The sequence below is a fragment of the Tenrec ecaudatus genome, chromosome X, assembly GCF_050624435.1.
Source record: "Tenrec ecaudatus isolate mTenEca1 chromosome X, mTenEca1.hap1, whole genome shotgun sequence".
NCBI classification, from domain to species: Eukaryota; Metazoa; Chordata; class Mammalia; order Afrosoricida; family Tenrecidae; genus Tenrec; species Tenrec ecaudatus.
In genome coordinates this window covers 30,733,007-30,757,865 of record NC_134548.1, presented here as the reverse complement: position 1 = coordinate 30,757,865, position 24,859 = coordinate 30,733,007, and the positions used below count along the sequence as shown (strand labels likewise).

General features: G+C 40.1%; 1 protein-coding gene across 1 annotated transcript in view; it reads left to right on the top strand.

Annotated features, from left to right (window-relative positions):
• Positions 1 to 24,550, top strand: part of TAB3 (TGF-beta activated kinase 1 (MAP3K7) binding protein 3) — a 75,015-nt gene extending 50,465 nt beyond the window's left edge. Inside the window, exons 6-8 of the mRNA XM_075539693.1 lie at positions 1,773 to 1,856; positions 13,675 to 13,776; positions 20,060 to 24,550. Coding sequence (XP_075395808.1) covers positions 1,773 to 1,856; positions 13,675 to 13,776; positions 20,060 to 20,208 — 335 coding nt within the window. The 3' untranslated portion in view covers positions 20,209 to 24,550. The remainder of the gene's footprint in view (positions 1 to 1,772; positions 1,857 to 13,674; positions 13,777 to 20,059) is intronic.
• The last annotated feature ends 309 nt before the right edge of the window (positions 24,551 to 24,859 follow it).

Here is a 24,859-nt window from a genome sequence, read left to right as displayed (position 1 = left end):
AGTCTCCTCAGAAGCCTTATCATTATACGGCCTATTAGCTGTAAGCATTGAAAGAATTCATATGAATGATATGGGCAGGGGAGGGGTTACACAGACTATTGCTCCTATGCTTTAGACCAGGCGTCCTCAAACTGCAGCCGCTGAGGACATTTATCCAGCCTGCCGGGTGTTTTTGCCCCGTTTTGGTTTTTTTTTTACTTCAAAATATAAGATATGTGCAATGTGCATAGGAATTTGTTCACATTTTTTTAACTATAGTCCAGCTCTCCAATGTGTCTGAGGGACAGTGAACTGGCCCCCTGTTTAAAAAGTTTGAGGTCTCCTGCTTTAGACCATTACTTTCTTTTTGTGTGTGTTCTTTGAAGCAAAACAGGCAACACTAAACCAAGCAATTAGTTAGACTATTTATATTAAGCCTTGTGAAATCTAGAAATCAGACCATCAACTATAACTTAAATAATCGAAGGAAATATATGTACCCCATCTTAAAGTGTGACAAGATCCAATGAATAGCTCAAGTAACATTGTGACTTTCATGAGCTGTCATGGGACTTGCTATCAGAAACTTGCCTTAAGATAGCATTTCCCAATGGATCTAGTATTTGAAATAGTGCGTGCAAGGGAAACCATTTTTAAGGTTTTAAAACCTAAGAGCTGTGTTTTTGCTCTGCATTCGTCAGAGTACCTCTTAGTAATTCAGCTTTTTAAAATCTTTTTTTTCATAAGGGATCCAAATATATCAGCTATGTCCTTCCACTCTCCAGAAAGTTTCTAATCTGTAACTTTTAATCTAGAGATGGAATTTAGATGTTATGTTAGACATTTAAACTAGCTGAATTTTCCAGTGCATGATATGATGAAAAGGAGTTTTATTATTGATTTAAACTTTTGTCAGAACAAAATTAGGTCAACAAATCAAAAGATTCAATTTAGTTGAACTATCAATACCATACAGCATCCTTTGTAAATAAGCATGGGTACCATTAAAATGTTGGCTTGAATTATTCATAGCACTCAGATGAGAGTGTAGAATTTCTTCACTGAAGAAATGAAGGTAGAACCCAAAGCCAAACTTGGTTCAGAATGACAGTCATGGCAAGAGTTGTGGCTGAAACAAACCAGGAATTAAACATTTTCAGACAGAAAAATTTTGTAGAAAGATACAGTTTTTAAGGGAGTGTTCTATCATGATTTTGCTGAAATTGGTAATGTCCATCCTTTTTACCATCCTTTGTCCTGGGCAAATCAATAGGCAACATTTAAGATTCTCCTTTTCTTCACATTAGGCATCTATGAACTACTGATGTTTCACATCTACCAAAGTTGCTTAGAGATATCAAAATGTAACTTGATTATCATCTTTATAATCCTCCATAGTTCAATTTATATTGTTTAAAGGTAAATTATGAAGGTTATCACTTGCTTCTTAAGATCAAAACAATCAGTGAGAACAGTTCATTTTCATTTCTCTTCTTCAGCTACTTCTCCAAATGTCCCACATGATTACTCTTGTCTATGGAGGTCAGCCTTAGTGAGAGAACCATTCCTTCAGGTGATAGGTACATTATAGGCAAGCACTGGTGCGATCGTTTTTCGTGGGTCTTTGGTCACAGTGAGAAAGTGCCCATGTTTTTAGTGGGAGGAGGATGGGAGAAATAAAATGAACGTTGAAACCATGGCAAAAATTCCCCTTAAGTTTAATTTCCATAGTTTCTTGGAAAATGAACTAGCAAGAAAAAGAATCCTAAATCCTGGTGTTATTTTTCCCATAGGAAACTTTGATCCAAAAGCCATGAATAACTTTTATGACAACATAGAACCTGGTCCAGTTGTACCACCGAAGCCATCGAAAAAAGGTGAGGAGGAAATGTCACAAATGCCATCAAAATAAATACCAACATTTTCTGGAAGTTCACCTATATCCGATGCAGGTTTCGTTAGAGATAGTCATGGACTTGTTTAGCATTTTAAAAAATACCGTAAGATAATTTCTCTAGCAATAATGAGATAGGCCAATTAAAAAATCATTTTATTGAGGGTTGGTAATAACATTTTATACATCAGTTGTATCAAGCATATTTGTACATATGTTGTCATCATTTTCTAAACATTTACTTTCTATTTGAGCCCTTGGTATTAGCTCCTCTTCGTTCCCTCCCTCTCCCCACCTACCCTCATTACCCCTTGGTACATTATTATTATTTTTAAATCTTACACCAACTGCTTTCTCCTTTCACCCACATTTCTGTTGTGTGGGGGGGGGGGATTTATGCATCAATCAATTCCCCTTTCCTCCCCTCCTTCCTCCACCTTTCCCCTACCTTCCTGGTATTGCCACTCCCATTTCTGTTCCTGAGTGGTTTATCTGACACCTCCATGTGTTGTGAGCATTTATCGGTACCAGTGTACATGCTCCGGTCTAGCAAGAATTGAAAGGCAGGACTGGGATCATGATAGTGGGGGGTGAGGAAGCCTCAAAGAACCAGAGGAATGTTGTGTGTTTCATCAGTGCAATACTGCACCCTGGTTGACTCATCCCTTCTTTGTGACCCTTCTGTGAGGGGATGTCCTATTGTCTACAGATGGGTTTTGGGTCTTCTGCCTGTTACCTGTGTGCTTCTTTCATGTGGACCTGTTGTTTCTCTGCTAACTGGCCTCTTGTTTAACTTCAAGCCTTTAAGACCCCGGATGCTATATCTTTTGATATCCATGCACCATCTACTTTCTTCACATTTGCTTATGCACCCATTTTTGTCTTCAGCAATCATGTTGGGAGGGTGAGCATTATGGAATGCCAGGTTGTTAGAACAAAATGTTCTTGATTTGAGGGAGGGCTTAAGCAGAGGCCCAAAGTCTGCCTACTTCCTCAATATATTGCCATATAAATATAGGTACATAGACCAATATCTCTATTTTTATGAATTAATATATTTATATAAGTGCACGCCTGTGTTTATACCTCTCTCCATAGCTTTGCTTCCTAGATCTTTCCTCTGTTTCCTTTTACCTTCCTCCTGCCCCAACATCATGTTTGCCCTTGTGCCTCTTAGTAATTCCTCTTAACTAAATTACTGTTACTCCAACACCACTGGGATCTCTGCGTCCTCCTCATTGTTGCGTTTAATTCCCTAGTTGTTCCCATGTCTATGGCGTTGTTGCTCATTGCTCCTTTTCTACATATCCTCCCCCCAAGTCCCTCTGGAACCTTCAGTACCATTGCTTTCTCCTAGATCCTAGAAATTCATTCTCATAAAATAATTAAAATACTAAAAGCATAATGTTAGAATGGAAAGTTAGATCTGCAGTACATCTAAGGTTATTTAATTGGCAGGCAACAAAAGGATCCTGGTGTAAGCAAAAGAAGAACATAACAATACGATGAGAATGAGGTGTTTTTTTAGAGTCCTGGGGGATGCTAAGACAAGGTCACCACCAGCTGCTCCAAGGGAGAAAGATGGGACTCTCTACTCCCATAAACAGTTACAGTCGTGGAAACCCACAGGAGCTTTTCTACTCTGTCCTATGGGGTCGCTATGAGTCAGAATTGATTCAAGGACAGGTAGGTAGGCTCATTCTCACCAGGGACCAACTAAGGTGCATGAACACAAGATTTAGTGGAATTAATTTTTATAAATACTTCCTAGAAATGAGCTAACATGAAAAGTATCAAATCTCTTCTCCTTAACTCTGTACAACAAAAGTTTGATTGGCGTTTCAGTAACTTGAAATAATATTTTCAATAAAGTTAACTGTTGAGTTACCAAGTTTAGATGAATTTCAATCTAATTAATTGTTTTAGAATTATAACTCTAGACTGACTTTTATATTTTTATATCATATTTTCTTTTTTACTTTTATTATTTTAATCCTTTTATTAGGGGCTCATACAACTCTTTTTACAATCCGTACATACATCATTTGTGTCCAGCACATTCGTACATATGTTGCCATCATCATTCTCAAAACACCTGCTTTCTACTTGAGTCCTTGGTATTAGCTCCTCATTTTTCCCCTCCCTCCCAGCTCCCCCCCCCCCTGAACCCTTGATAATTTATAAATAATTATTATTTTATCATGTGCTCTCCGACGTCTCCCTCACCCAGATCTCCACTATCCGTCCTCCAGGGAGGAGATTACATGTAGGCCTTGTCATCTGTTTCCCCTTTCTCCCTCACCCTCCCACCACCTTCCCGATATCGCCACTCTCACCACTGTTCCTGAGGGGCTCATATATCCTGGATTCCTCGTAGTTCCATGCCAGTGTACATCTTCCCGTCCACCCGGTTATATAAGGTAGAATTAGGATCATGATAGCGGGAGGGAGGAAGCATTCAAGAACTAGAGGAAAATTATATGTTTCATCGTTGCTACACTGTACTCTGACTGGTTCGTCACCTCCCCACAGCCCTTCTGCAAGGGGATGTCCAATTTCCCCCTGATGGGCCCTGGGTCCCCACTCTGCACTACCCCTCATTCACAATGCTATGATTTTTTTTTTATCTTTGATGCCTGATACCTGATCCCTTTGATGCCTTGTCATTTCACAGGCTGGTGTGCATTTTCCATGTGGGCTTTGTTGTTTTTCAGTTATATGGCCTCTTGTTTATCTTCCAGCCTATGGGACCCCAGATTCTATATATTTTGACAACTGGGCACCATCAGCTTTCTTCACTACACTTGCCCATGCACCTGCTTTGTCTTCAGTGTTTGCGTCGGGGTAGGCTGGTGTGCTTCTTCCTTGTGGGATTTGTTGCTTCTTAGCTATATGGCCACCTGATTGTCTCTGGTTTCTCTTCTAGTCGTATAAATCTTTCACCTTTTCCATATATCATATTTTAGTCCCCCTCTTTTGAACAATTCCAGATAGATTGATAATGAAGACATAGAAAATAACAAAGAATCCATTGTTGTTGTTTTTTTTTAAATTATTTGAGGGTATAACACTTAAACATCTTATCAGATTTTCTTATTTTTAGTTAGGAAATGTAGAAATGCTACCTAATGCAACCCAATCCTAAATTACCTACATTTGAGAGAAACGGCTTTCACGCTCAGTACAGAGTGTTTTCAAGTCTTTACAGGTTTATAGGCTACAGCACACACAGTGTTTAATCTCTTTATTGTTCAATACTACTATTCAAGTTTTACCTGATCTGCATTTAAAATAATCTGCTGATTTCTAACAATGGTACAAAACAATTTTGCTTAACTATTCATGAATATTTGTGTTGAACCCTGTTCTTTTACAAGACCTATTTATATGGCATCAAATTGATAATAGCATCTCAAAAGATTAGATTGGAACCTAGGGGGCAGTGAGTTTATATTGATGGAGGAGGAACAACTCAGAAAAGGAGGAAGAGAGTGGTAACACAACTGAGATTCTATATTCAGTGTCTCAGAATTGTACATGTGGAAATGGTTGAATTGGTGTATGTGTTGCTGTTTATATTCTTACAACAGCAAATATGATGTTATTTTTAAAAGAAAAGAAAAAGACCTTCAGGTGTACAGTTCTACTCTGACTCAACTGAGATTGCCATGAATTAGAATCTACTCAAGAGCAACTATTTTTTTGTTTTAGAATCAAAGCAAGAGAATGAAACTCAAAGAAAATGAGTTTTCCATCTTCTAATCTATCAAGAAAAATGTTTTAAAATTCTTAGCGTGCTAAATTGATGGATTTACATGAAATAGTAAAAACTCTTCATTTTCCTAGCCATTGGGATTATTTACAGCATGTGTAATAATCTCTTTAATATGTCTTATCATAATACCAACAGGGGAGAAAGATGGGATTTTTCTACTCCCGTAAAGAGTTACAGCCTCAGAAACTTCCCGGGGCAATTCTGCACGGCCCTCTACGGTCATATGAGTCGGCATTGACTCACCTAGCACTGAGTACGAATACCAACAGAGCATATTCACTGAATAAGGATAATTCTAAAACTACAGTTCTTTAAAACTGTTTTATACGTCGCTTATTGAAAAATTTTTGACTCAAACATCCACTCCTCACTTAACAGCATGGTTAGGGTCCCAGCTACTAGGTCGTTATACAAAAATTGGCATTATGGGAAAGTGGAAGATAACCACATCTAATCACATAGTGGAGGATGAGTCCCGTATATACTCATGCATAAGCCGAGTTTCTCAGCACAAAAATATGCTGAAAAACTGGGGTTCGGCTTATACACGGGTTAGTGGTACCCCAGTGAAGTGTAATATCTCGTTGCCCGCCCCCAGGTAACGGGACAAGCACCCGCTATCTCACGGGTGATTGCCGTTTCTCCGCTGTTCATTCAAAGCCCCGCTGACACTGCAGGGCTTAGAATGTTTGCTCACATCTAACCAATCAGAGTTGTCCTGTGACATGTATCTTTCTTTTTTTTAGCATTTTATTAGGGGCTCATAAAACTCTTATCATAATCCATACATATACATACATCAATTGTATAAAGCACATCTGTACATTGTTTGCTCTAATCATTTTCTTTTTTTTTCTTTTCTTTTTTTACATTTTATTAGGGGCCCATACAACGCTTATCACAATCCACACATATACATACATCAATTGTATAAAGCACATCTGTACATTCTTTGCCCTAATCGCTCTCAAAGCATTTGCTCTCCACGTAAGCCCTCTGCATCAGGTCCTTTTTTTTCCCCCTCCCTCCCCGCTCCCCACTCCCTCATGAGCCCTTGATAATCCACAAGATTGTTATTTTGTCATCTCTTGCCCTATCCGGAGTCTCCCTTCCTCCCCTTCTCTGCCGTCCATCTCCCAGGGAGGAGGTCACATGTGGGTCCTTGTAATCAGTTCCCCCTTTTCAACCCACTCACCCTCCACTCTCCTAGCATCGCCCCTCACACCCCTGGTCCTGAAGGTATCGTCCACCCGGGATTCCCTGTGCCTCCAGCTCCCATATGCACCAGTGTACAACCTCTGCCCTATCCAGTCCTGCAAGGGAGAATTCGGATCATGGTAATTGGGGGGATGAAGCATCCAGGATCTGGGGGAAAGCTGTGTTCTTCATCGGTACTACATCGCACCCTGACTGACCCATCTCCTCTCCTAAACCCCTCTATGAGGGGATCTCCAGTGGGCGACACTTGGGCCTGGGGTCTCCACTCTGCACTTCCCCCTTCATTCACTGTGGTATACACACACACACACATATATGTGTATATATATATTCTTCTTTTTTTTTTTTTTGCATGATGCCTTATACCTGGTCCCTTTGGCACCTCGTGATCACACCAGCTGGTGTGCTTCTTCCATGTGGGCTTTATTGCTTTTGAGCTAGATGGCCACTTGTTCACCTTCAAGCTTTAAGACCCCAGATACTATCTCTTTCGATAGCCGGGCACCATCAGCTTTCTTCGCCACATTTGCTTATGCACCCGTTTGTCTTCAGCGATCGTATCATGGAGGTGTGCAGCCAATGATATGTTTTTTTGGTCATTGATGCCTGATAACTGATCTCTTTGGGACCACACGATCACACAGGGTGGTGTGTTCTTCCATGTGGGCTTTGTTGCTTCTGAGCTAGATGGCCGCTTATTTATCTTCAAGCCTTTAAGACCCCAGTCACTATCTCTTTTGATAGCCGGGCACCATCAGCTTTCTTCACATTTACTTGTTCACCCACTTTGGCTTCAGCAGTTGTGTCGGGAGAGTGAGCATCATAGAGTGCAAATTTAATAAAAGAAAGTATTCATGCATTGAGGGAGTGCTTGAGTAGAGGCCCAAGGTCCTTCCACCACCTTAATACTAAACCTATAAATATAGACACATCGATCTATTTCCCCATCCTCATATATATATTTGCATGTACATGTCTTTGTCTAGACCTCCATAAATGCCCCCTGACTCCCAGTTCCTTCCTCCATCTCCCTTGACTTTCCTCCTGCCCCACCACCATGCTCCGTCCCCACCTGGGCTACAGCTATACCTCTTCTCTACGCAACCTTACCCTTGATCGTTCCCCATCAGGCCTGCCACTCCCCCCTCACTACCATTTTGGGTCCCATGTTGTTCTCTTCTCCCTGTGTTTCTTAACACCACTTCCTTACCCCCCTAACCCCCACCCCCACCCCAAGTCCCCTCGGAACTGTCGGTCCCATTGTTTTTCCTCCAGATAGTTCATCCAGCCTGTCCTATTCAGACAGACCTGTGGAGACACTAACGTGCACAAAAACAAGACAGAGGAAAACAAAGCAACAGTATACAACCAGACAACAAAACAACAAAAACAATCCACTGACAAAGAACAAAACAAAACACTTCACAGAAGAAAAGCTTGTAGTTAGTTCACGGATCGTTTGCTGGCCCTTAGGAGCGTTTTCCAGTCCAGTCTGTTGGGGCACCACGCCCTGGCCCCAAAGTCCACTTTCAGCATTCCCTGGGGACCTTGCCACTCCATTCCCTTGCTGTTCCGCTGCACTCCCCCAGTGCTTTGCCTCGGTGTGGTGGGATCAGGTCAGGTGCAATTCCCACACTGTGTCTCCGGTGCTGTCCCGTGTATCGCCCTTAGTCACTGAGCGTCATCATTTCTCATAGTGGGGCCAGCCATGTTGTTCTCTCTGTGGACTGGCTGCTCTACTCAGGAACATCATCCTCACGGCCTGTGGGCCAGGCGACATGTATCTTTCAATAAGTCTTTTAAAGACCATGTGCGAAGGATGTGGCATGAATGGATGTCATCTGGTCAAGCCCGACGAACAAAAGGAGGAAATCTCATGAAGCCTGACATAGAGTTAATAGCAAAGTGGGTTCGAGATGCATGGGAAGACATTCCAGAAGACATGGTGTGACGTGCCTTCCAGAAATGTAGTATTAGTAATGCTATGGATAGCAGTGAAGACTGCGCTTTGTATGAAAATGACAGCAGTGATGGTGATGATGGCGATCTCAGTGAGGACAGCGTCTATGATGACCTCACACCAGCTGAAGCTCTGCATTGGGATACGGATGATGATGAGGAATCCAGTTTTGAAGGATTTTAACTCTTTACGTTTTAGCTTGGTTGCTGATTGAGCTCAGGGAACAGTACTCTTAAGGTATCATTGTTGATACCTTATTGTTTTTGTGGAACCTATTTTCCACTTGCTGTGCTGGTTTACTGATGTTAAATGACTTGCTGTCCTTTTATTTATGTTTTTTATTTAAAATAAGTATTTACATACATTACCCCTCTGATGTCTCAATTTTTACTTTCATTAGTTTTGATTATTGAAACTTACCAGTAGCTTCTGCATTTTCCACCCTAGGCTTATACTCGAGTCGATCAGTTTTTCTGGTTTCCCAGGTAATAATTAGGTACCCTGGCTTACACTCGGGTCGGCTTATATTCGAGTGCAAACGGTACACCATTTCGTAACTGTCAGCTTATGACATCACGTAACTGCCGAACCACTGAGTTTCATGACCTAAGCACATACTGTGATCATCACAGCCAGTATTACTCTCGCCTGACATTTCCCCTTGCACCTTGCACCTCGGTATTTGTTACTGCCAGATAAATATACATCATTAATATGCAGACAGATTTTTTACTCTAGTCGTAAATGTGAAATGTCAAGTAATGAGATAGTTGACAAGTGAGGCTTAGAAATTTTCTTGATGCTTTTGCTCTATTATTCTTTAACCGTTACAATGACCACAAAAACAGAAATTGAATAGGAATTGCTTTACAATCCAAAAATATGAAAAATCAAAACCTTTCATTGACATCTGTATATAAAGTGTCTTTTACATTTAGAAATTATTTAACAATTATCTTTAGAAAAAATAGAACGATGCATGATCTATGGGCTGTCAGTACACCTAGATTTTAGAATAATTCTTTTTTTATTAAATACTTTTGTTGGGGACTCCTAGAGTTCTTATCACAATCCCTACATTCATCCACTGTGTCAAGCTCATTTGTACATATGTTGCCGTCATCATTTTCAAAACATTCTCTTTCTACCTGAGTCATTGGAATCAGCTCCTCATTTTCCCCTCCCTTTCCCACCCTCCCTCATGAACCTTTGATAAAGTATTATTTTCATATCTTACATCGTCCGCTGTCTCCCTTCATCCACTTTTCTGTTGCTCGTCCCCCTAGTAGGGGGTATATGTCAATCCTTGTGATCGATTCGCCCTTTCTCCCCACCTTCCCCTTCCCTTCCTAGTTATCTCTGTTCTCACTATTGGTCTTGAGGGGTTTATCTGTCCTGGATTCCAAGTGTTGAGGGCTCTTACCAGTAGCAGTGTACATGTTCTGTTCTAGTCAGATTTGTAAGGTAGAATTGAGGTCTTGACAGTAAAGGGGGAGGGGAGCATTAAATAATTGGAGGAAAGTTTTATAATGAGTCTTAATAGTTCACTAACTCATTACCAAGTTGTAAATATTTGGGTAGAACTTGGACCCTTTAAAAAAGATAAGAAGACAGGAATTTCTTGTTCTTTAATTTTTCTCCCTATTATGTAACCATTATTTTAAATGATGTGTTTCTCTCTTTCTCTGTCCTCATTGTGTTTATCACTCATTCTTCAAAAAATATATTAGGTCATGTAATGAAACCAAGCCTTATGCTGTTACAAAGAAATAATTTTCATTTTAAGGCACTAGGTAAAAATAAAGAAGACTGTATTGTTCGATCCTTTGTTTTCTCTTGGGCTCTGTTAGGCCCTTTGAGAGTGATCTCATTTAAGCCTTTTTCACCTGCAGGTGTAAATTTCAGAGAGATTGTGAGTAACTTTGTAAAGGTAACACTGGTTAACAGTGGCAGAGATAGATTTCATACTTTGCTTACCCTATGTTGATTTTTCCTTTATTTCAACTAGTATACATTATTTAGGAGAAGTTTAGGGACCACTTCTGTCTGAGATGACCAGGTGAGACATTATGGAAGAGCTAGCATTTAATCTAGACTTGGAAGGTTCAGTAAAATTTCTGCAGATAGATTTTGGGAGAGGGTAACCCAGGCAGGGCAAAAAGGTGCTCTAATCTGGAGGGTAGAATGTTGGTCCATATGCTTTGCGAGTTACGATGAAGGCAGACTACAGCTGGTCCTTAGGGCCAATCCATGAGTTTGGCAGGCACGTGTGAACTGAGCAGATGAAAGTGAAAGTAGGGCATTCTAGGACTTTCTGGGCTGATGGTAATAGTCTGTCTTGATAAGGATTTAGATTATCCAGGTGTGTAGACTGATATGTGTCCAACTCATCAAATTGCACTTAAGGTTTTTCCATTTCATTGTGTAAATTTGGCCTTAAATATTAAAAAAAGCAAAAGCAAATTTCTTCAGGTAATATGATGCATCTGCCAGGATCCCATATACGCAGATATGCGATTTCCTAGGAGTGGCGATGTGAGTGGTGCTAATGCATTCTGCCTTCTGTCTTTGGGGTCAACACCATGTATTTGAGGTGGGGTAGTTGTAGATTGGTATACTCCTCAGCTAGGAAATTGTTTAAGGTTTCTATTTCATATTCTATATTATGGTCTCAGTGTGCAGCTTTGACTTCCTGTAAGTAAGGTAGAGTTACACTGGAAAGATTTTTTTTCATTTTATTATGGGCTCATACAACTCTTATCACAATCCGTACATATACATACATTGATTGTATAAAGCACATCCGTACATTCTTTGCCCTAATCATTTTCTTTTTTTTTTTTTTTGTCATTTGACTATTTTTTAAACAATTTATTAGGGGCTCATACAACTCTTATCACAGTCCATACATATACATACATCAATTGTATAAAGAACATCTGTACATTCTTTGCCCTAATCAATTTTGGAAAGATTTTAAAAAGTTTGTTGTAACTCCAATGCTGATTCTAATGCTGATCAATTTCTTAAATACGTATCAAATATATTGGTAGATTGATTACATAGGTGATTATATTGGGTAGATAGCTGCTAGGCACTACAAAGGTGTAAGGCATAATTCCCACCCCAAGCTATTAATACTCAATTGTTGCTGTCATTCTTCGGTACTGTCAAGTCATTTTTTAAAATTATTTTATTGGGGGCTCATAAAACTCTTATCACAATCCATACATCCATCTGTTGTGCCAAGCACAGTTGTGCATTTGTGGCCATGTCAAGTCCATTTTGAATCATAGTAATGGACAGAGCAGAACTGCCCCTGTAGGGCTTTTTAGGTTGTAATTCTTAAGGGAGTAACTTGCTAGATTTTGCTTCTGAAAAGTCAGTGGGTGGGTTTGAAATGCAAACCTTTAGGTTTTGTCGCCACTGCTCCTTAGTTTGAACTCTGTTTGTATACAGAGTTTTAATACAAACCAGAAGAGAAAGCCATCTAACATGCGCCATGTTTATCATAAAAACCTCTAGTTTAGACATTTAACTGCGCTTGAATTATATAAGCCATGTTGTTGGTGAGAATGCGAAATGGTACTGTTACATAATAAAGAGCTTTTTAAATCACTCACATTTTCTAGTAAAACTTATATAAACAGTACAACTTGACTATATTCTGAAATACTTTGGTAAGCCTTTTCCATTACAGATTTGAAGTCAAATTTATTTTCTTTTAAGTACTTTGCAAATTCTAGGTTTTTTGTTGTTTGTTGCTCTATTTCCACTAAATTGGCCATTTATAAAAATATGTATAATTTAATACAGTTTGGCTTGCAATCCCACTTAATTAAAAAGCAAACAAAAAACAGTGACATGCAAGTAACCAGTAGAATTGCTTCATTGGCCAAAGTAAATGCCTTTTGTTATTATAGATGTATGCTGGAAATCCACGTGAACAATAGATGTTTATGTAAATAAGAAATGTGATCATGAAAACAGAAAATTGGAGAAGACAGATTTTTTTGGGAGATGAGCTTTGTAATTAAGCAGTGTAGTGTGTGTAATCCCAAATCAACTCAACAGCGCCCAGCAGCAACCTTGTAGTAGAGGATTACTGATGGGCTCGTAACTGATGTGAAACTGTACGACTTGTCTTTAGTTCCTAAGAGCAAATACTATTTTTATTTAATGCTTAAAACCAGGGACTGCTTACTCATAGCCTATAAATTAATGCAACCCATAATTCTACCAAGAAATCAGGATGCCTTCAGTTCTTGTCAGTGTTTCCAAGGATGTACTGGGGCTTGCACATATAGATAATTAGAATTCCTGAGATGAATCGGGAGAGTGTGTAGCCATGAATTTTAATTATGAGATGCTGCAGTTTAATTTCACCAATTTTATTGTAATGGGCATTATGGTTAGCCTTAGTGTATTTTCAAACTATAATTTTCCAATAACTATTGTTTACTCAGAGAACAGCTAAAGCATAATTTCCAAATGTTACTTCCACATTGACATGCAATTGTTGTCACTGAGTTTTACCCCGGCCCACTAAAAAGGAGGAAACTGTCGAAATAGGCCATTTGTTCTAAGTGATTGGAGAGGACCTAAAGTGTGCTGAGAGCCACTGCTTACTCTTCTGTATAGGTAGTAAGAGCAGTAATAAATGTGGACCAGCCTTCTTAGAACTAAAGTGTAGCAGGAAGTGATAGAAAGATGAGCTCACCCAAATGGGCTGCTATGACTTGGGATGAAGTCGACAGCATGGAGCATGGTGTCGCGTTTGTGGTGGGGGTTAGGAGATAGCTTCCTGCTAATTCATGATTTGATCCCTCTTTACTGCTTCTCATGCAGATTCCTCAGACCCTTGCACCATTGAGAGAAAAGCCAGAAGAATTAGCGTGACCTCCAAAGTACAGGCTGACGTCCACGACACCCAGGCTGCAGCAGTAGATGGTTTGTACTTGTGTACCCAGAGTGTGTGCACCGTGGGCAAGGACACCTGCTAACCCATGTAGAATTATTATCACTAAAGCCAGCCCTTCATTTTGTTCTTTCCAAAATCCTTCCACCTTACGTTTCTAAGACTGCTGTCCTGTACAAATGCACAGTAAGCCTCAGAATTAAAAACTCTGGCAGCCACATTAAATACGGAAAACAGAAAGCAGATGAACTTATTTGAATGTGTTTTACTAAACCGAGTGCCTTCTTTGTTACCATGTACCTAAGTTGACACCAAACCTATCACACTAGTCACTCGCTTGCTCCTTCATCCAAAATACAAGGGGGTTTCAAGAAGTCCATGGAAAAATAGAATGTAAAGATAATGGAACTTTCCCCACAGTCTTTTTGAAGTCTCCTTGTAATACCATTTCAACATGCAATAAGTGTACAATTATTACTGAGATATTTGACTTATTTCATAGTGAGCCTTCAAAATCTGCTGTGTATAATTTTATACTTGGGATGCATTTCAATTCAGACTGGCCTTCAAACTCTTCCTTCTGTATCATTGCCATATGTCCCCCATTTTTTCAGTTTATCTTTGAAACTGGATTTTTAGAAAACACATTTTTAAATTAAAAACATTTTAGTTGCATCCTTTTGAGCAATTTTCCACTCTACTCTAATTACTGTACAATGTAAACTGTTGATTAAACAAAAGTTTATTTTTGGTATTTGTGCAGAATTTAATTTTATGGAAATGTAGTCTATAAAAATGAATCCACTGAAAATAATTAGCCTTAAAGAAGAGACATATATTTCAGTTCCTATTTCTTTATAAATCGGTATATTCCTTTGAGTTTTATTTTTAATGAGTCTTAAATTTTTTAACTTAAGTATGTTATTCCATAGAAGATTGCATACTTATAAATCACTTTGAGAACAGATACCTAAACTGTCTTTGGGGTTTTAGATGATTCTGTTAAGTAATAAAAGGAGCCCTGGTGGCCTAGTAGTTCAAGTGTTGGGCTTCTAACCACAAGATCAGCAGTTCAAATCCACCAGCCACTCTGTGGGAGAGACATGAAGCCTTCTGTTCACATAAAAATATCTCAAAGAAAACCTCACTGGCATCAAGTTGACTTCAACTCATCGTGACCCTATAGGACAAAGTAGCACTGCCTCTCTAGGTTTCCAAGACTGTTAACTCTTTACTGGAGCAGAAAGCCTTATTTTTCTCCCTTGAACCAGCTGGTAGTTTTGAACTATTGACCTTGCATTTAGCGGACTAAGGCATTTCCCACCTTGCTGCCACAGCTCACCCTTGGGACCCTATGGAGCTGTTCTACTCTGCCCTACAGGGTGGCCATGAGGCAGAATATAGAAGTGAATTGGGTTGGGTCTTACTCAAAAGCACGGCTCTGTGATGAATGAACAGTGTACTCTTTGTTTTTCAGCACCAAAAGTGCTAAACTAGGTCACTCTTAAAGATACATTTTTGGTAAGTAAGTTACTTTAGAGTAGTTGATTATTTGGAACTAAATCCTCATGGTACTAAACAAGTTTGAGTGTCTATGAGTGTCCTGTCCTGGATTAGTTCAGGTAAAAGAAGTTTTTCTGTTATTTAAGAAAGAGAAGAGTTTGACAACCTTTTTTATATTACACATTCTCACTGCCACAATCTAATATTGAAGCCTGCAGTTTGAATACATCTATGACGACAGAATATAACAGTTTTAGAATTTAGTCTCCTAAATTTTCTCATTTTGTAACAAATATTTCATTAAATAAAAAGTCGTTTGCTCCAGAAAGAAATTAAAATTACATTTTTTTACCTGTTCATTAGAACCAGTAGAAATTAGATAGGATTTTTGTATGTGTCTAGCCATGGGAGCATACTGTGATTTTTAAAAAGAACCCTTGTGGCCTAGTGGGTTACACATTGGGTTGTTAACTATAAGGTCAGCAGTTTGAAGCCACCAGCTACTCCACAGGAGAAAGATGAGGTAGCTCTCTACTCCTGTAAAGGTTAACAGCATCAGGAATCCAAAGGGGAGTTCTACTCTGTCTCATGAGAGGGTGGGGTGGGGCATGAATTGGAATCTACTAAATAGCAGGAGGTTTGAGGTTGTTGGGGTTTTTTTGTTTTGTTTTCCCTTTTGGTTCTTTTGAAACAGAATTACTTTATGCACGATTGGAGACGTCATAGTGAGCATCTCCCAACTAAACTAAGGCTTTTTATTTCTTTATACTGAACAACAAAAGAAAGCTCTCAAATCTGAAAAGTGGGTAATAAGGACAGTTCAGAGGAGCAGCTGAGGCAAGAGGATCGTAATCATAGGCATAGGCTGAACTCCCTCTCTTACTGCCGTTGGCTTCGGCGTCAGTCACTGTTTACAGCAGTAGAGAGCCCAGTCTTTCTCCTGCAGAGGGGTGGTGGTTTTGAGCTGCTCACCATGTGAATCGCAGCCCAACTCGTAACCACTACACCACTTAAGCACCTCATAATTTTTTTGTGATCTTGTGTAAGGCTAAGTTGGAGGCTGCCAAGCCTTATACCTCGGAGTAAGCTAGAGCTCAATTTCTTTCCCTCTTAGGGAATGCTTCACATTAGTCATGAAAGGCAAATTGTTATCAACTAATGTATTTTTAAATGAATTTTTTATTGTGAATTAGGTTGGGGGGGGGGTTTTCATACCATCAACTCAGCATTCAACAGTTGAAGCTACTCGTCAACTCCCTGCCCTCCTCCACCTCCAATTCTCTTCCACCTGCTCCCCTGATATCTCCTCTCCTTCTGGACCTCCATCCTCGCTTTCACCCAAATCAATGCCTACCAAGCTTCTAGTCAGTTGCTCCACCTTCTCACCCTTGCCCTCTCTCCCTCGGGAACCCCCAAAGCCTGTTCCCTTTGGTGTGCTAACACATTTTCACGAAAGGGCTGCCTAACCCCAAAGGGGAACTGTGTACATTTCCCTAAGTCGGTTTTCTTTTGTTACATAGTTAGGAAGTGTGTTAGCCTGGGTACTTTACAGAAACAAATGCACAGAAACTCATATGTATAAGAGAGAGTTTTATATAAAGGTTCAGTGCGCATCAAGAAAACATCCCAAAGCAGTGCTAGCCCACAAGTCCAACATTAACCCATATGTCCAACATGAATCCACAAAGTCCTCCTCCATCTCACAAAACAGACACAATGACGCTGATTGCAGGAGGAAAGCTGAGTCAGTGAATGTGTAAACATCTCAGCACTGGCAGGGACCTCCACACAAGTGCTCCAGCACCCAGAGCTGCATCGGAGTAGGTCCATGGAGTTTCTCCTTGGGGATGTCTTGCAGGAAGTCAGCTTTGCAAGCTGAAGCAGGGAACTGCTAAGGCAGCTGCACCCTGGTGCAACCATCACAAAGCAAGAGACCCTAGAACTAGAAAGGCGAGGCTTATCGAGTTATTTATCCCTCCCCCTTTAATTATACCCACATGTGTTTACCAGCCATGTTGGCACAATAAACTACCTCAATCCACCCTTTGCTGCCTGGCACCTGTACATATTCTTTAGCTTCAGGATTGCAATTAAGTAACACCTAAACCTTAATCCTATAATCCTGTGAATATGTTCCCCCACCTATGAAAGTTTGTAAGCCAACCACTTCATGCCTATATCCCCCCAATTTTGAGTATCCAATGTATATCAACTCAGTTCTCTGAGAAAACAATCATATTTTTCGACATGGAGAGTCTTCATTCCAGTTGGAACCTTGTGAAATCTGCATCCATAAGCAAAGTCAAATCCGGACAGGCTATCCGTAAAGTCAGCGACAATATGCACCAGTTCACAGGCTCAAAAATCTCCATCTGGTCGGTTTCTGGTCAACTCAATGTGGGCTGCCTCACTCAGCCTCCACAGGGCGCCCATTGGTTGCCTTGCCTTTAGACCACGGGCTCTCACCAATACTCAACAAGCTTAGTCCCCTCGTGCTAGGTCATGAACTTTAGACCAGTCAACCTGCTCTCATCTTCTTTTTTTCCCTGTAAACCAAGTCCACAGGTGCCAGTGGCCAAACTCAGCCCATCTCTTTACTGCTGCATTTCTCCCACTTCCACTCAACAAGTAGATCTACGAGGTCACCTGGCAAGCATTTCAGCCTGCTCACAGGCTCTCTTTAACATTCAGTCCCAGAGAGGCGTTTTCTTTATGGCTCTAGATTTTTTTTGCAGCTTCTGACAAAGAACATTGGTTCCTGAGTACTCCAAGCACTGGGTGGGGCATATCTTTTCAAAGGTTTCTTTGCAGGCATAGCATAAACCCATCTAAAGATCAAATTTTATTGGCTGAAAGCAAGTGGGCTTACAAACTTTCTATTTTCATATGTCCCATGTTTTTCCAAGAAAACAACCTAGTACAGTGTGGCTTTATCTGACATCTGGCTAGACAAAGAAGAAAAACTACAATGAGGGAGAGGTCAAACAAACATCTACTCTCCATCTTATGATTTGTTTCTCAAGTACCCCACTCCCAAGGTCCCATAATTTGCTTGTCTGGGAACTTTAGAGAAACAAATGCACAGAAACTCATATATATATGTGTATATATATGTCAGTGAATGTATGAACATCTCACAACTTTAGAGAAACAAATCCACAGAAACTCATATATATGGGTCAGTGCATGTGTGAACATCTCAGCACTGGCAGGGGTCTCCACACAGGTGCTCCAGCACCCAGGGCTGCATTGGGGTAGGTCCATGTGGCTTCTCCTCAGGGATGTCTTGCAGGAAGTGAGCCTTGCCAGCTAAAGCAGAAAACTGGCTAAGGGAGCTGCACCCTGGTCCGGCCATCAGAAAGCAAGAGACCCGAGAACTAGAAAGGCGAGGCTCACTGAGCCATTTATTGCTGTGCCTTTCAATTAACCCCACATGTGTTTTATCAGCCAGGTTGTCACAATAAACTACCTCGGGAAGGTTCTTTGCTTTAAATCAGCAGTTCTCAACCTGTGAGTCGCGACAGCTTTAGGGGTCGAACGACCCTTTCACAGGAGTCACTTGATGCATAACAGTAGCAAAATGATAGTTATGAAGTAGCAACGAAAATAATTTTATGGTTGGGGGGTCACCACAACATGAGGAACTGAATTAAAGAGTCACGGCATTAGGATGGTTGAGAACTCCCTTAGATTTTCATCTCATTTTCAGTTGACTAAGGATATCCAATACTTCACAGATGGATTTTCCTAGCTTCCAACCTTGCCCCAAGTTCCAGAGTAAATTCCGCTTAGATAGCATTAGCCTTCCAGTCTCTCTCCCCACTTCTAGTTGGTACTGTTCCCCAAAGGTAAGATTTATCAATGAACTGTAAAAGCAAAGAGCCTTTTAAAAATTTTAAATTTAAAATTTTGTTGTGTTTGAGAATTTACATGGCAGATCCTATATCAATTTAGTAGTTTTGACGTTTACAATTCCATGTATGATTGATTACATTCTTCAAGTTGTAACCAATTCACACCACCCTTTTCTGAATTGTTTCTACGCCATTCACATAAACTCCCTGTCCTGTATGCTTTTAATCTAAGTTTTCAAGTCAATGTTTATCAATTTGACCCCACGAATAGATAGTTTAGAAAGAATTAATTTGACCACAGACAAGAGAGAATGAGAACCTAGGAGAAAGACAAAATCAGTTTTAAGGTTTTGATAAAAAATCTCCCCGGGAGTAGTTGTTTAAGGTTGCCAGCAAAGTATACTGTCAGGAATAATAATAATAAAAAACCAAACCGACAGCCATCAAGTTCATTCCGACTCTTGGTGAGCCTAGTTAGGATTTCTGAGGTTTCACAAGAACACATAGCCTCATCTTTATATCATGTGGCGACTGGTGGGTTTGAACTTCCAACCTTGCAGTGAGCAGCTCAATTTTTACCTGACAGTATCACCAAAGGTCCTTGTTCTCAGGTTTAGATGCTTTAAAGGGAGGAAAGGTACCCAGAGGAGGCAGGATCTGAATTTGCTGTATACCATCCCTTATTTTTTCATTTGTTGAGAATATCTTATCTACAGATAATGAAAGCTTTCCATGAACTTTTTGAAGCCCCCTTGTATATATATCATCCAACTCTGTTCAGTCATGCATTTCCTGTAGTTATGCTTAGTAATTGGCTTACTCAGTCCTGGGATATTACCTCTCTGGCACTTTGGGAGCAATTTTAAATTTCAATATGGATCATAACCAGGCAGCAAACTTAATCTGTTTTCATTCCCCCCCACCCCCTTTCTCTCTCTCAAATCCCGACTGTCCTCAGAGCACCCATCTGGCTCCAAACTGAGTCCTCGGATACAAGCCCGAGATGAAGACTTCGAGGGGGCACCCTGGAATTGTGATAGCTGCACCTTCCTGAACCACCCTGCACTAAATCGCTGCGAGCAGTGTGAGATGCCGAGGTACGCCTGACTTCGGAAGAGTCTGCACATAGTCGCAAGTGATGTTTGGAGCACCCACCCCACGAAATGGAAGCTTTGGGATTCTTTCCATCGGCCCAGCTTTTCTCATTGTACATTACACCGGGGGAGACAGAATGACACTGTGTTCACTTGTGCTCACTAGAGGAGAAATGGGGATTGCGTGTTGGTTTTGTTTCTCTCTCTCTCTCTCTCTCTCTCTCTCTCTCTCTCTCTCGCTCGCTCGCTCGCTCGCTCGCTCGCTCGCTCTCGCTCGCTCTCTCTCTCTCTCTCTCAACTCACTGCAGAGCGCGAGATAGATAGGGATGCTTGAAATCAGAAGAGGATCGCGCCTGAAAGAATGTACACAGAGAAGTTGAGAACTCCTCTGTGGAACCCCTAATGTTAAAGTTACTGCTGAGTGGCCCTTATTGTTGAAACTAGAACTTTGAATCATGATGTAAAATGTTACAGTTTATGCAGACCAACTGTGAATTGCCAGAGCAGACTTACCTGGTGACAGTTCTCTGGAAAAACCGAGGCCCACCCCCACCCCCAGCTTCTTCCTGTGGCTTCTTGCTGAAGAGGAGGATAGGCAAAAGCACCCAGAATACGATTTATTCTGGGAGGGGAAATGAAAGTAATTAAGGGTATTTGTAATTGCTGCTTTTTTCAGGGGTAATTTCAACCACACATACACGGACACAAACAAGATGTAAAATGTGATTTGTAGCAGTCAGGAATTAGGCATACCGTGCCCTTTGTTTTGACGTACAATCAGAGGTGGTCAGATCCCTTTTGTTTGTACAATGATTCATCAAACTGTATCAACACTGGGAACTAAGACCTAATTATGCCATATAATATTATATTTTTAAGTTACTGCATGCTTTGACAAGGCCATTGTTTTGCAAGCAAGCAAGTTCCTATGAAGTATGATCTTTTATAAATGACATTCTTGTAAAACTACGCTTTGCTAATAGCACAGGGAATGTATGCCAAATGTCAACCCATTCCAAAATCCATTTGGAAATCTGGAGCTCAGCTGTGGTTCTGTGAGACATGTTTGCAGGCCATAGGGCTTTCCTTCCTTCCTTTTCCTTTTCAGTTTTCCTCCCTCCTTCCCTCTCTCCTTTCCAATTGTGTGAAGAATTTATCATGTTTACAGCACAGATAATACTTTGTGCCATTATCCTAATCTAGCTGAGAAAGAATCAATCTTAGCTGTTCAGTAAAAATTCATTTGCACATATGTTAATACAACAATGTGAGGGAAATTACAGTTGGCCAATATCATAAAGTTGCATGCTGCCTTACTTAGGAAAAAAGAGAAAGCTCACCAAGAAATACTGTAATAGAGAAAGATGAATGCAGAGTACTTTAAAAGTAAGAACTCTTCAAACATAACCTATGGTATTCAGAGATGATGTTGAGTTTGTTCAGGTAGTCCAGACAATATTAAAGCACTCCTTATTTATGAAACCGGACCTTTTAGGGTGCGGCTCACTGAAGAGATTTAAAGTCATGTGCTTCACTACGGTGCATCACTAGACAGTTACCACCAGCACATCTAATGAAGACCTCCACCATTGTTGAAGGAGGCCTAGTGGCATAGTGGATTATGTGTTGGACTGCTAAGCACAAGGTTGGTGGTTCAAACCCCCACCAGGCACTCTACAGGAGAAAGATGAGACTTTCTGCTCTCATAAAGATACTCAGCCATGGAAACACACAAGGGCAGTTCTTACTCTGCTCTGGGAGGTTGCGAAGGAGTCCGAATTCACTCGATACATACCGTTGTTGGCTTCCCAACCAGCTCAGAATTAGAGTTTGGAATCTCCCCTCGTTTCGGTGAACATATAAACAGCAATAAAGTTGATAGGTCTCCCCGTCCTACAGGATGACAGCCGTGGTTATAACATTGGGGATCTTCACTGTCCTGTACTGTGTGCCCCTACACACTCATACATGTTCTCACTCTCACTTCAAGCTGTCATTGTATGTGAATTTAGCAGTGATTTCTGGCAGCCCTGGAAAGGCAAGCTGCACGGAACAGTATAATGAAACCAAAGGCATAATAACTCATCATACTTTTCCATCAAAACCATAATTTCACACTCCACCTACAGCTTTGAAAACATTTTTCCATATGTGGAAAGTTCCTTAAAATAGATCATTCGTCTCACAAAGAAAACCTGGTTATGTAATTACACTGATAAAAACATCTCTCATCCAACAACTGGCAAACTGTGAAAATAATGATGAGAAAGCAGATGGGCGTAAAAGCATTGTTCTGAAAGCAGCGGTTTTTAAAGGGTTTGTTACACTGGTTAGCTGTCAGTCCTATATCTTCGATAACAGTCAATGCCTTCGCCTTTGTAGCGTGGTAGAGTTCTTTAGTGATGGTCACCCCACTTGGTTTTAAGGAACAGTATAGATAAAGGTTTCCCAGTATTCATAGGGATGTGCTGAAGTGATAGCAATTACCTTGGCAGTTGGCAGTTGAGGAGAGTCGCATGTATGAAACCAGTTTGATGCTTTATTAACACCATGTAGATGACTTTAAAACCAGTGCATGAAAATACATCAAGGTTAAGAAGCAGTTATCATACAGTAGGTGCATGGTTTCAGTTCTCTGATAATATACCTAGTCAATCAATGTTTTCACCTGCCGGGGAAAATAAGCAAATAGTCTTGATAGGTGTAGAGGGGTGGGGTATGAGACTCCAGAGATGGACTTTCAGGAAGTTTTTTGTTTGTTTGTTTTTTTAATGTGTAAATTTCTCATCTTGCACAAGTTCTGTATGCAAGCCAGCAGGCTGTGTTCACTTTTGACAATAAAACTGCTTGACACTGGTCAATTTCCGTATCCTGAATTGGGCCCCATCCGTAGACTGCTTCTTGCTGAGGGCCGCTTAGAACAAGAATTCACTCACCTTTCAAGGTGCCTTTTCCAAAGGGGGCTCCTATTTAGATTGATATGCACTGACCATTGGCATCCAAGTGGTAGGATAAAAAGTGGACGGAACCTGGCTGCTGAGACGTCTTGTGTCCACGTAGAGTTGTCTCTGAAAAGACAACTCAGTTTTTGCTTCTGGTAACATAGATCAGACTGTGTATTTTACATGATTTTACTGGTTTGTAAACTGGGTTGTGAGAAAGCATAGTTGCCACTCTGTTAAAGTACATTGCCCCCTTCAATGATGGCATAGTTCTAAAAAGTTTAAAATGGGAATTGAGGAGCCAGAAACTTTGTAAGCATTGTAAAGTCTTTTGAATCTATTTTGACCTTATATGGGAGAGCGTAGAGGCAGGGGGAGGGGGGCTTAAAGAAATGCCTTGTAAAAATGTAGTCATAGAACAGATTAATGATGGTGGGGAAAGTGTTGCTAATTTTTTTTGTTTATTTCCCTGCCAGAAATGGGAAAGTGATGAGCAGTTTAATAATTTTTTAAGGAGCTGGTCTCAATTTTAGTACTTTTTAATTATTAAATCAATGTTTCCTTAAATTTTGTCGTGGCTTTGTCACAGTCATGTAGGGTTCACGTCCCACTTTCTGCGACAATTCAATTTTATATAGTATTTTAAAAGGTAATTGTAATGTCTTTTTGACAATATAAATGAAAAGCAAGACTATAAGGTGTAGAAATGTTGTCCTTTAATAATATCAAAGATGTCTCCTAGAATGTGAAAATGGCCCGTTCTAGGTACAAATGGAATTCTGTTAACATTGTACCCCTGTTCTGACCTTGGACAAGTCTGTGTTGCAGTGTGTGTCTATATATCTGTAGAAGAAGCGAAATGACCACTGAAATGTTACATGCAAAAAAATCAAAATAATTGGGCACTGTCTGTGTTGCACCACTACTGTATCTTTTTGAAAATTAACAGTATTTTCTTATTGTAAAAGTTAATTCTCATGATGTTTTCACATTCACCAAACATGAATTTTTTTCCTGTATTATTTGCATCCCCAAAATATTTAGTACAAGTAGATTTTGCATGGCTTGGGCACTCAGATTACTAGAATTATGGCTCAATTTTAATTTCTAAAGCCATGAAAAGTTGCTTTGAGACTGAACAATTCTGAATTTTTATTTATAATGGCATATCTAATGTCCACGTTTCCCTACTGTAAAAGAATTGATCAGTTTCTTCATTAAAACAGCAAGAACTTATTAAATCTTGTAAATATCATGTCTTTTAGATTTCTGTGTATGCTGTGAATGAAATTATTTTGAGATGGAAATTGTACAAAGGCATTTTAAAAGGCTATGCATGCATCGTACCTCCAAACCATACATACTTGGAGAGTCAAAGATTCCTGCAAAATAAATTAATAAACTAAAAGCAAACACCACATTCTGCATTGTTTCTTTGTATTTAGAATTTAGAGTGTCAAACTAGTAGTGCTCCCCAAACCCATATATTTCTGATTGAAAGATGTTTTCACGAACTTACTCCTCGATCGCGTTGCTGTTTTCTGGCACTAGGTTTGAGGGGAGTACTAAGTGCACATTACTCTAAAAATCAAGTTGGGCGTAAAAGTTGGACTCTATGAAGACTTTTTCACTCTGATATTTATAAAGAATGAGTCAGTATCTGTGTGTCATTAATAGCTATTTTTTCAAGGGCAAATTATCTCAGAGGACCCCGACCTTCAT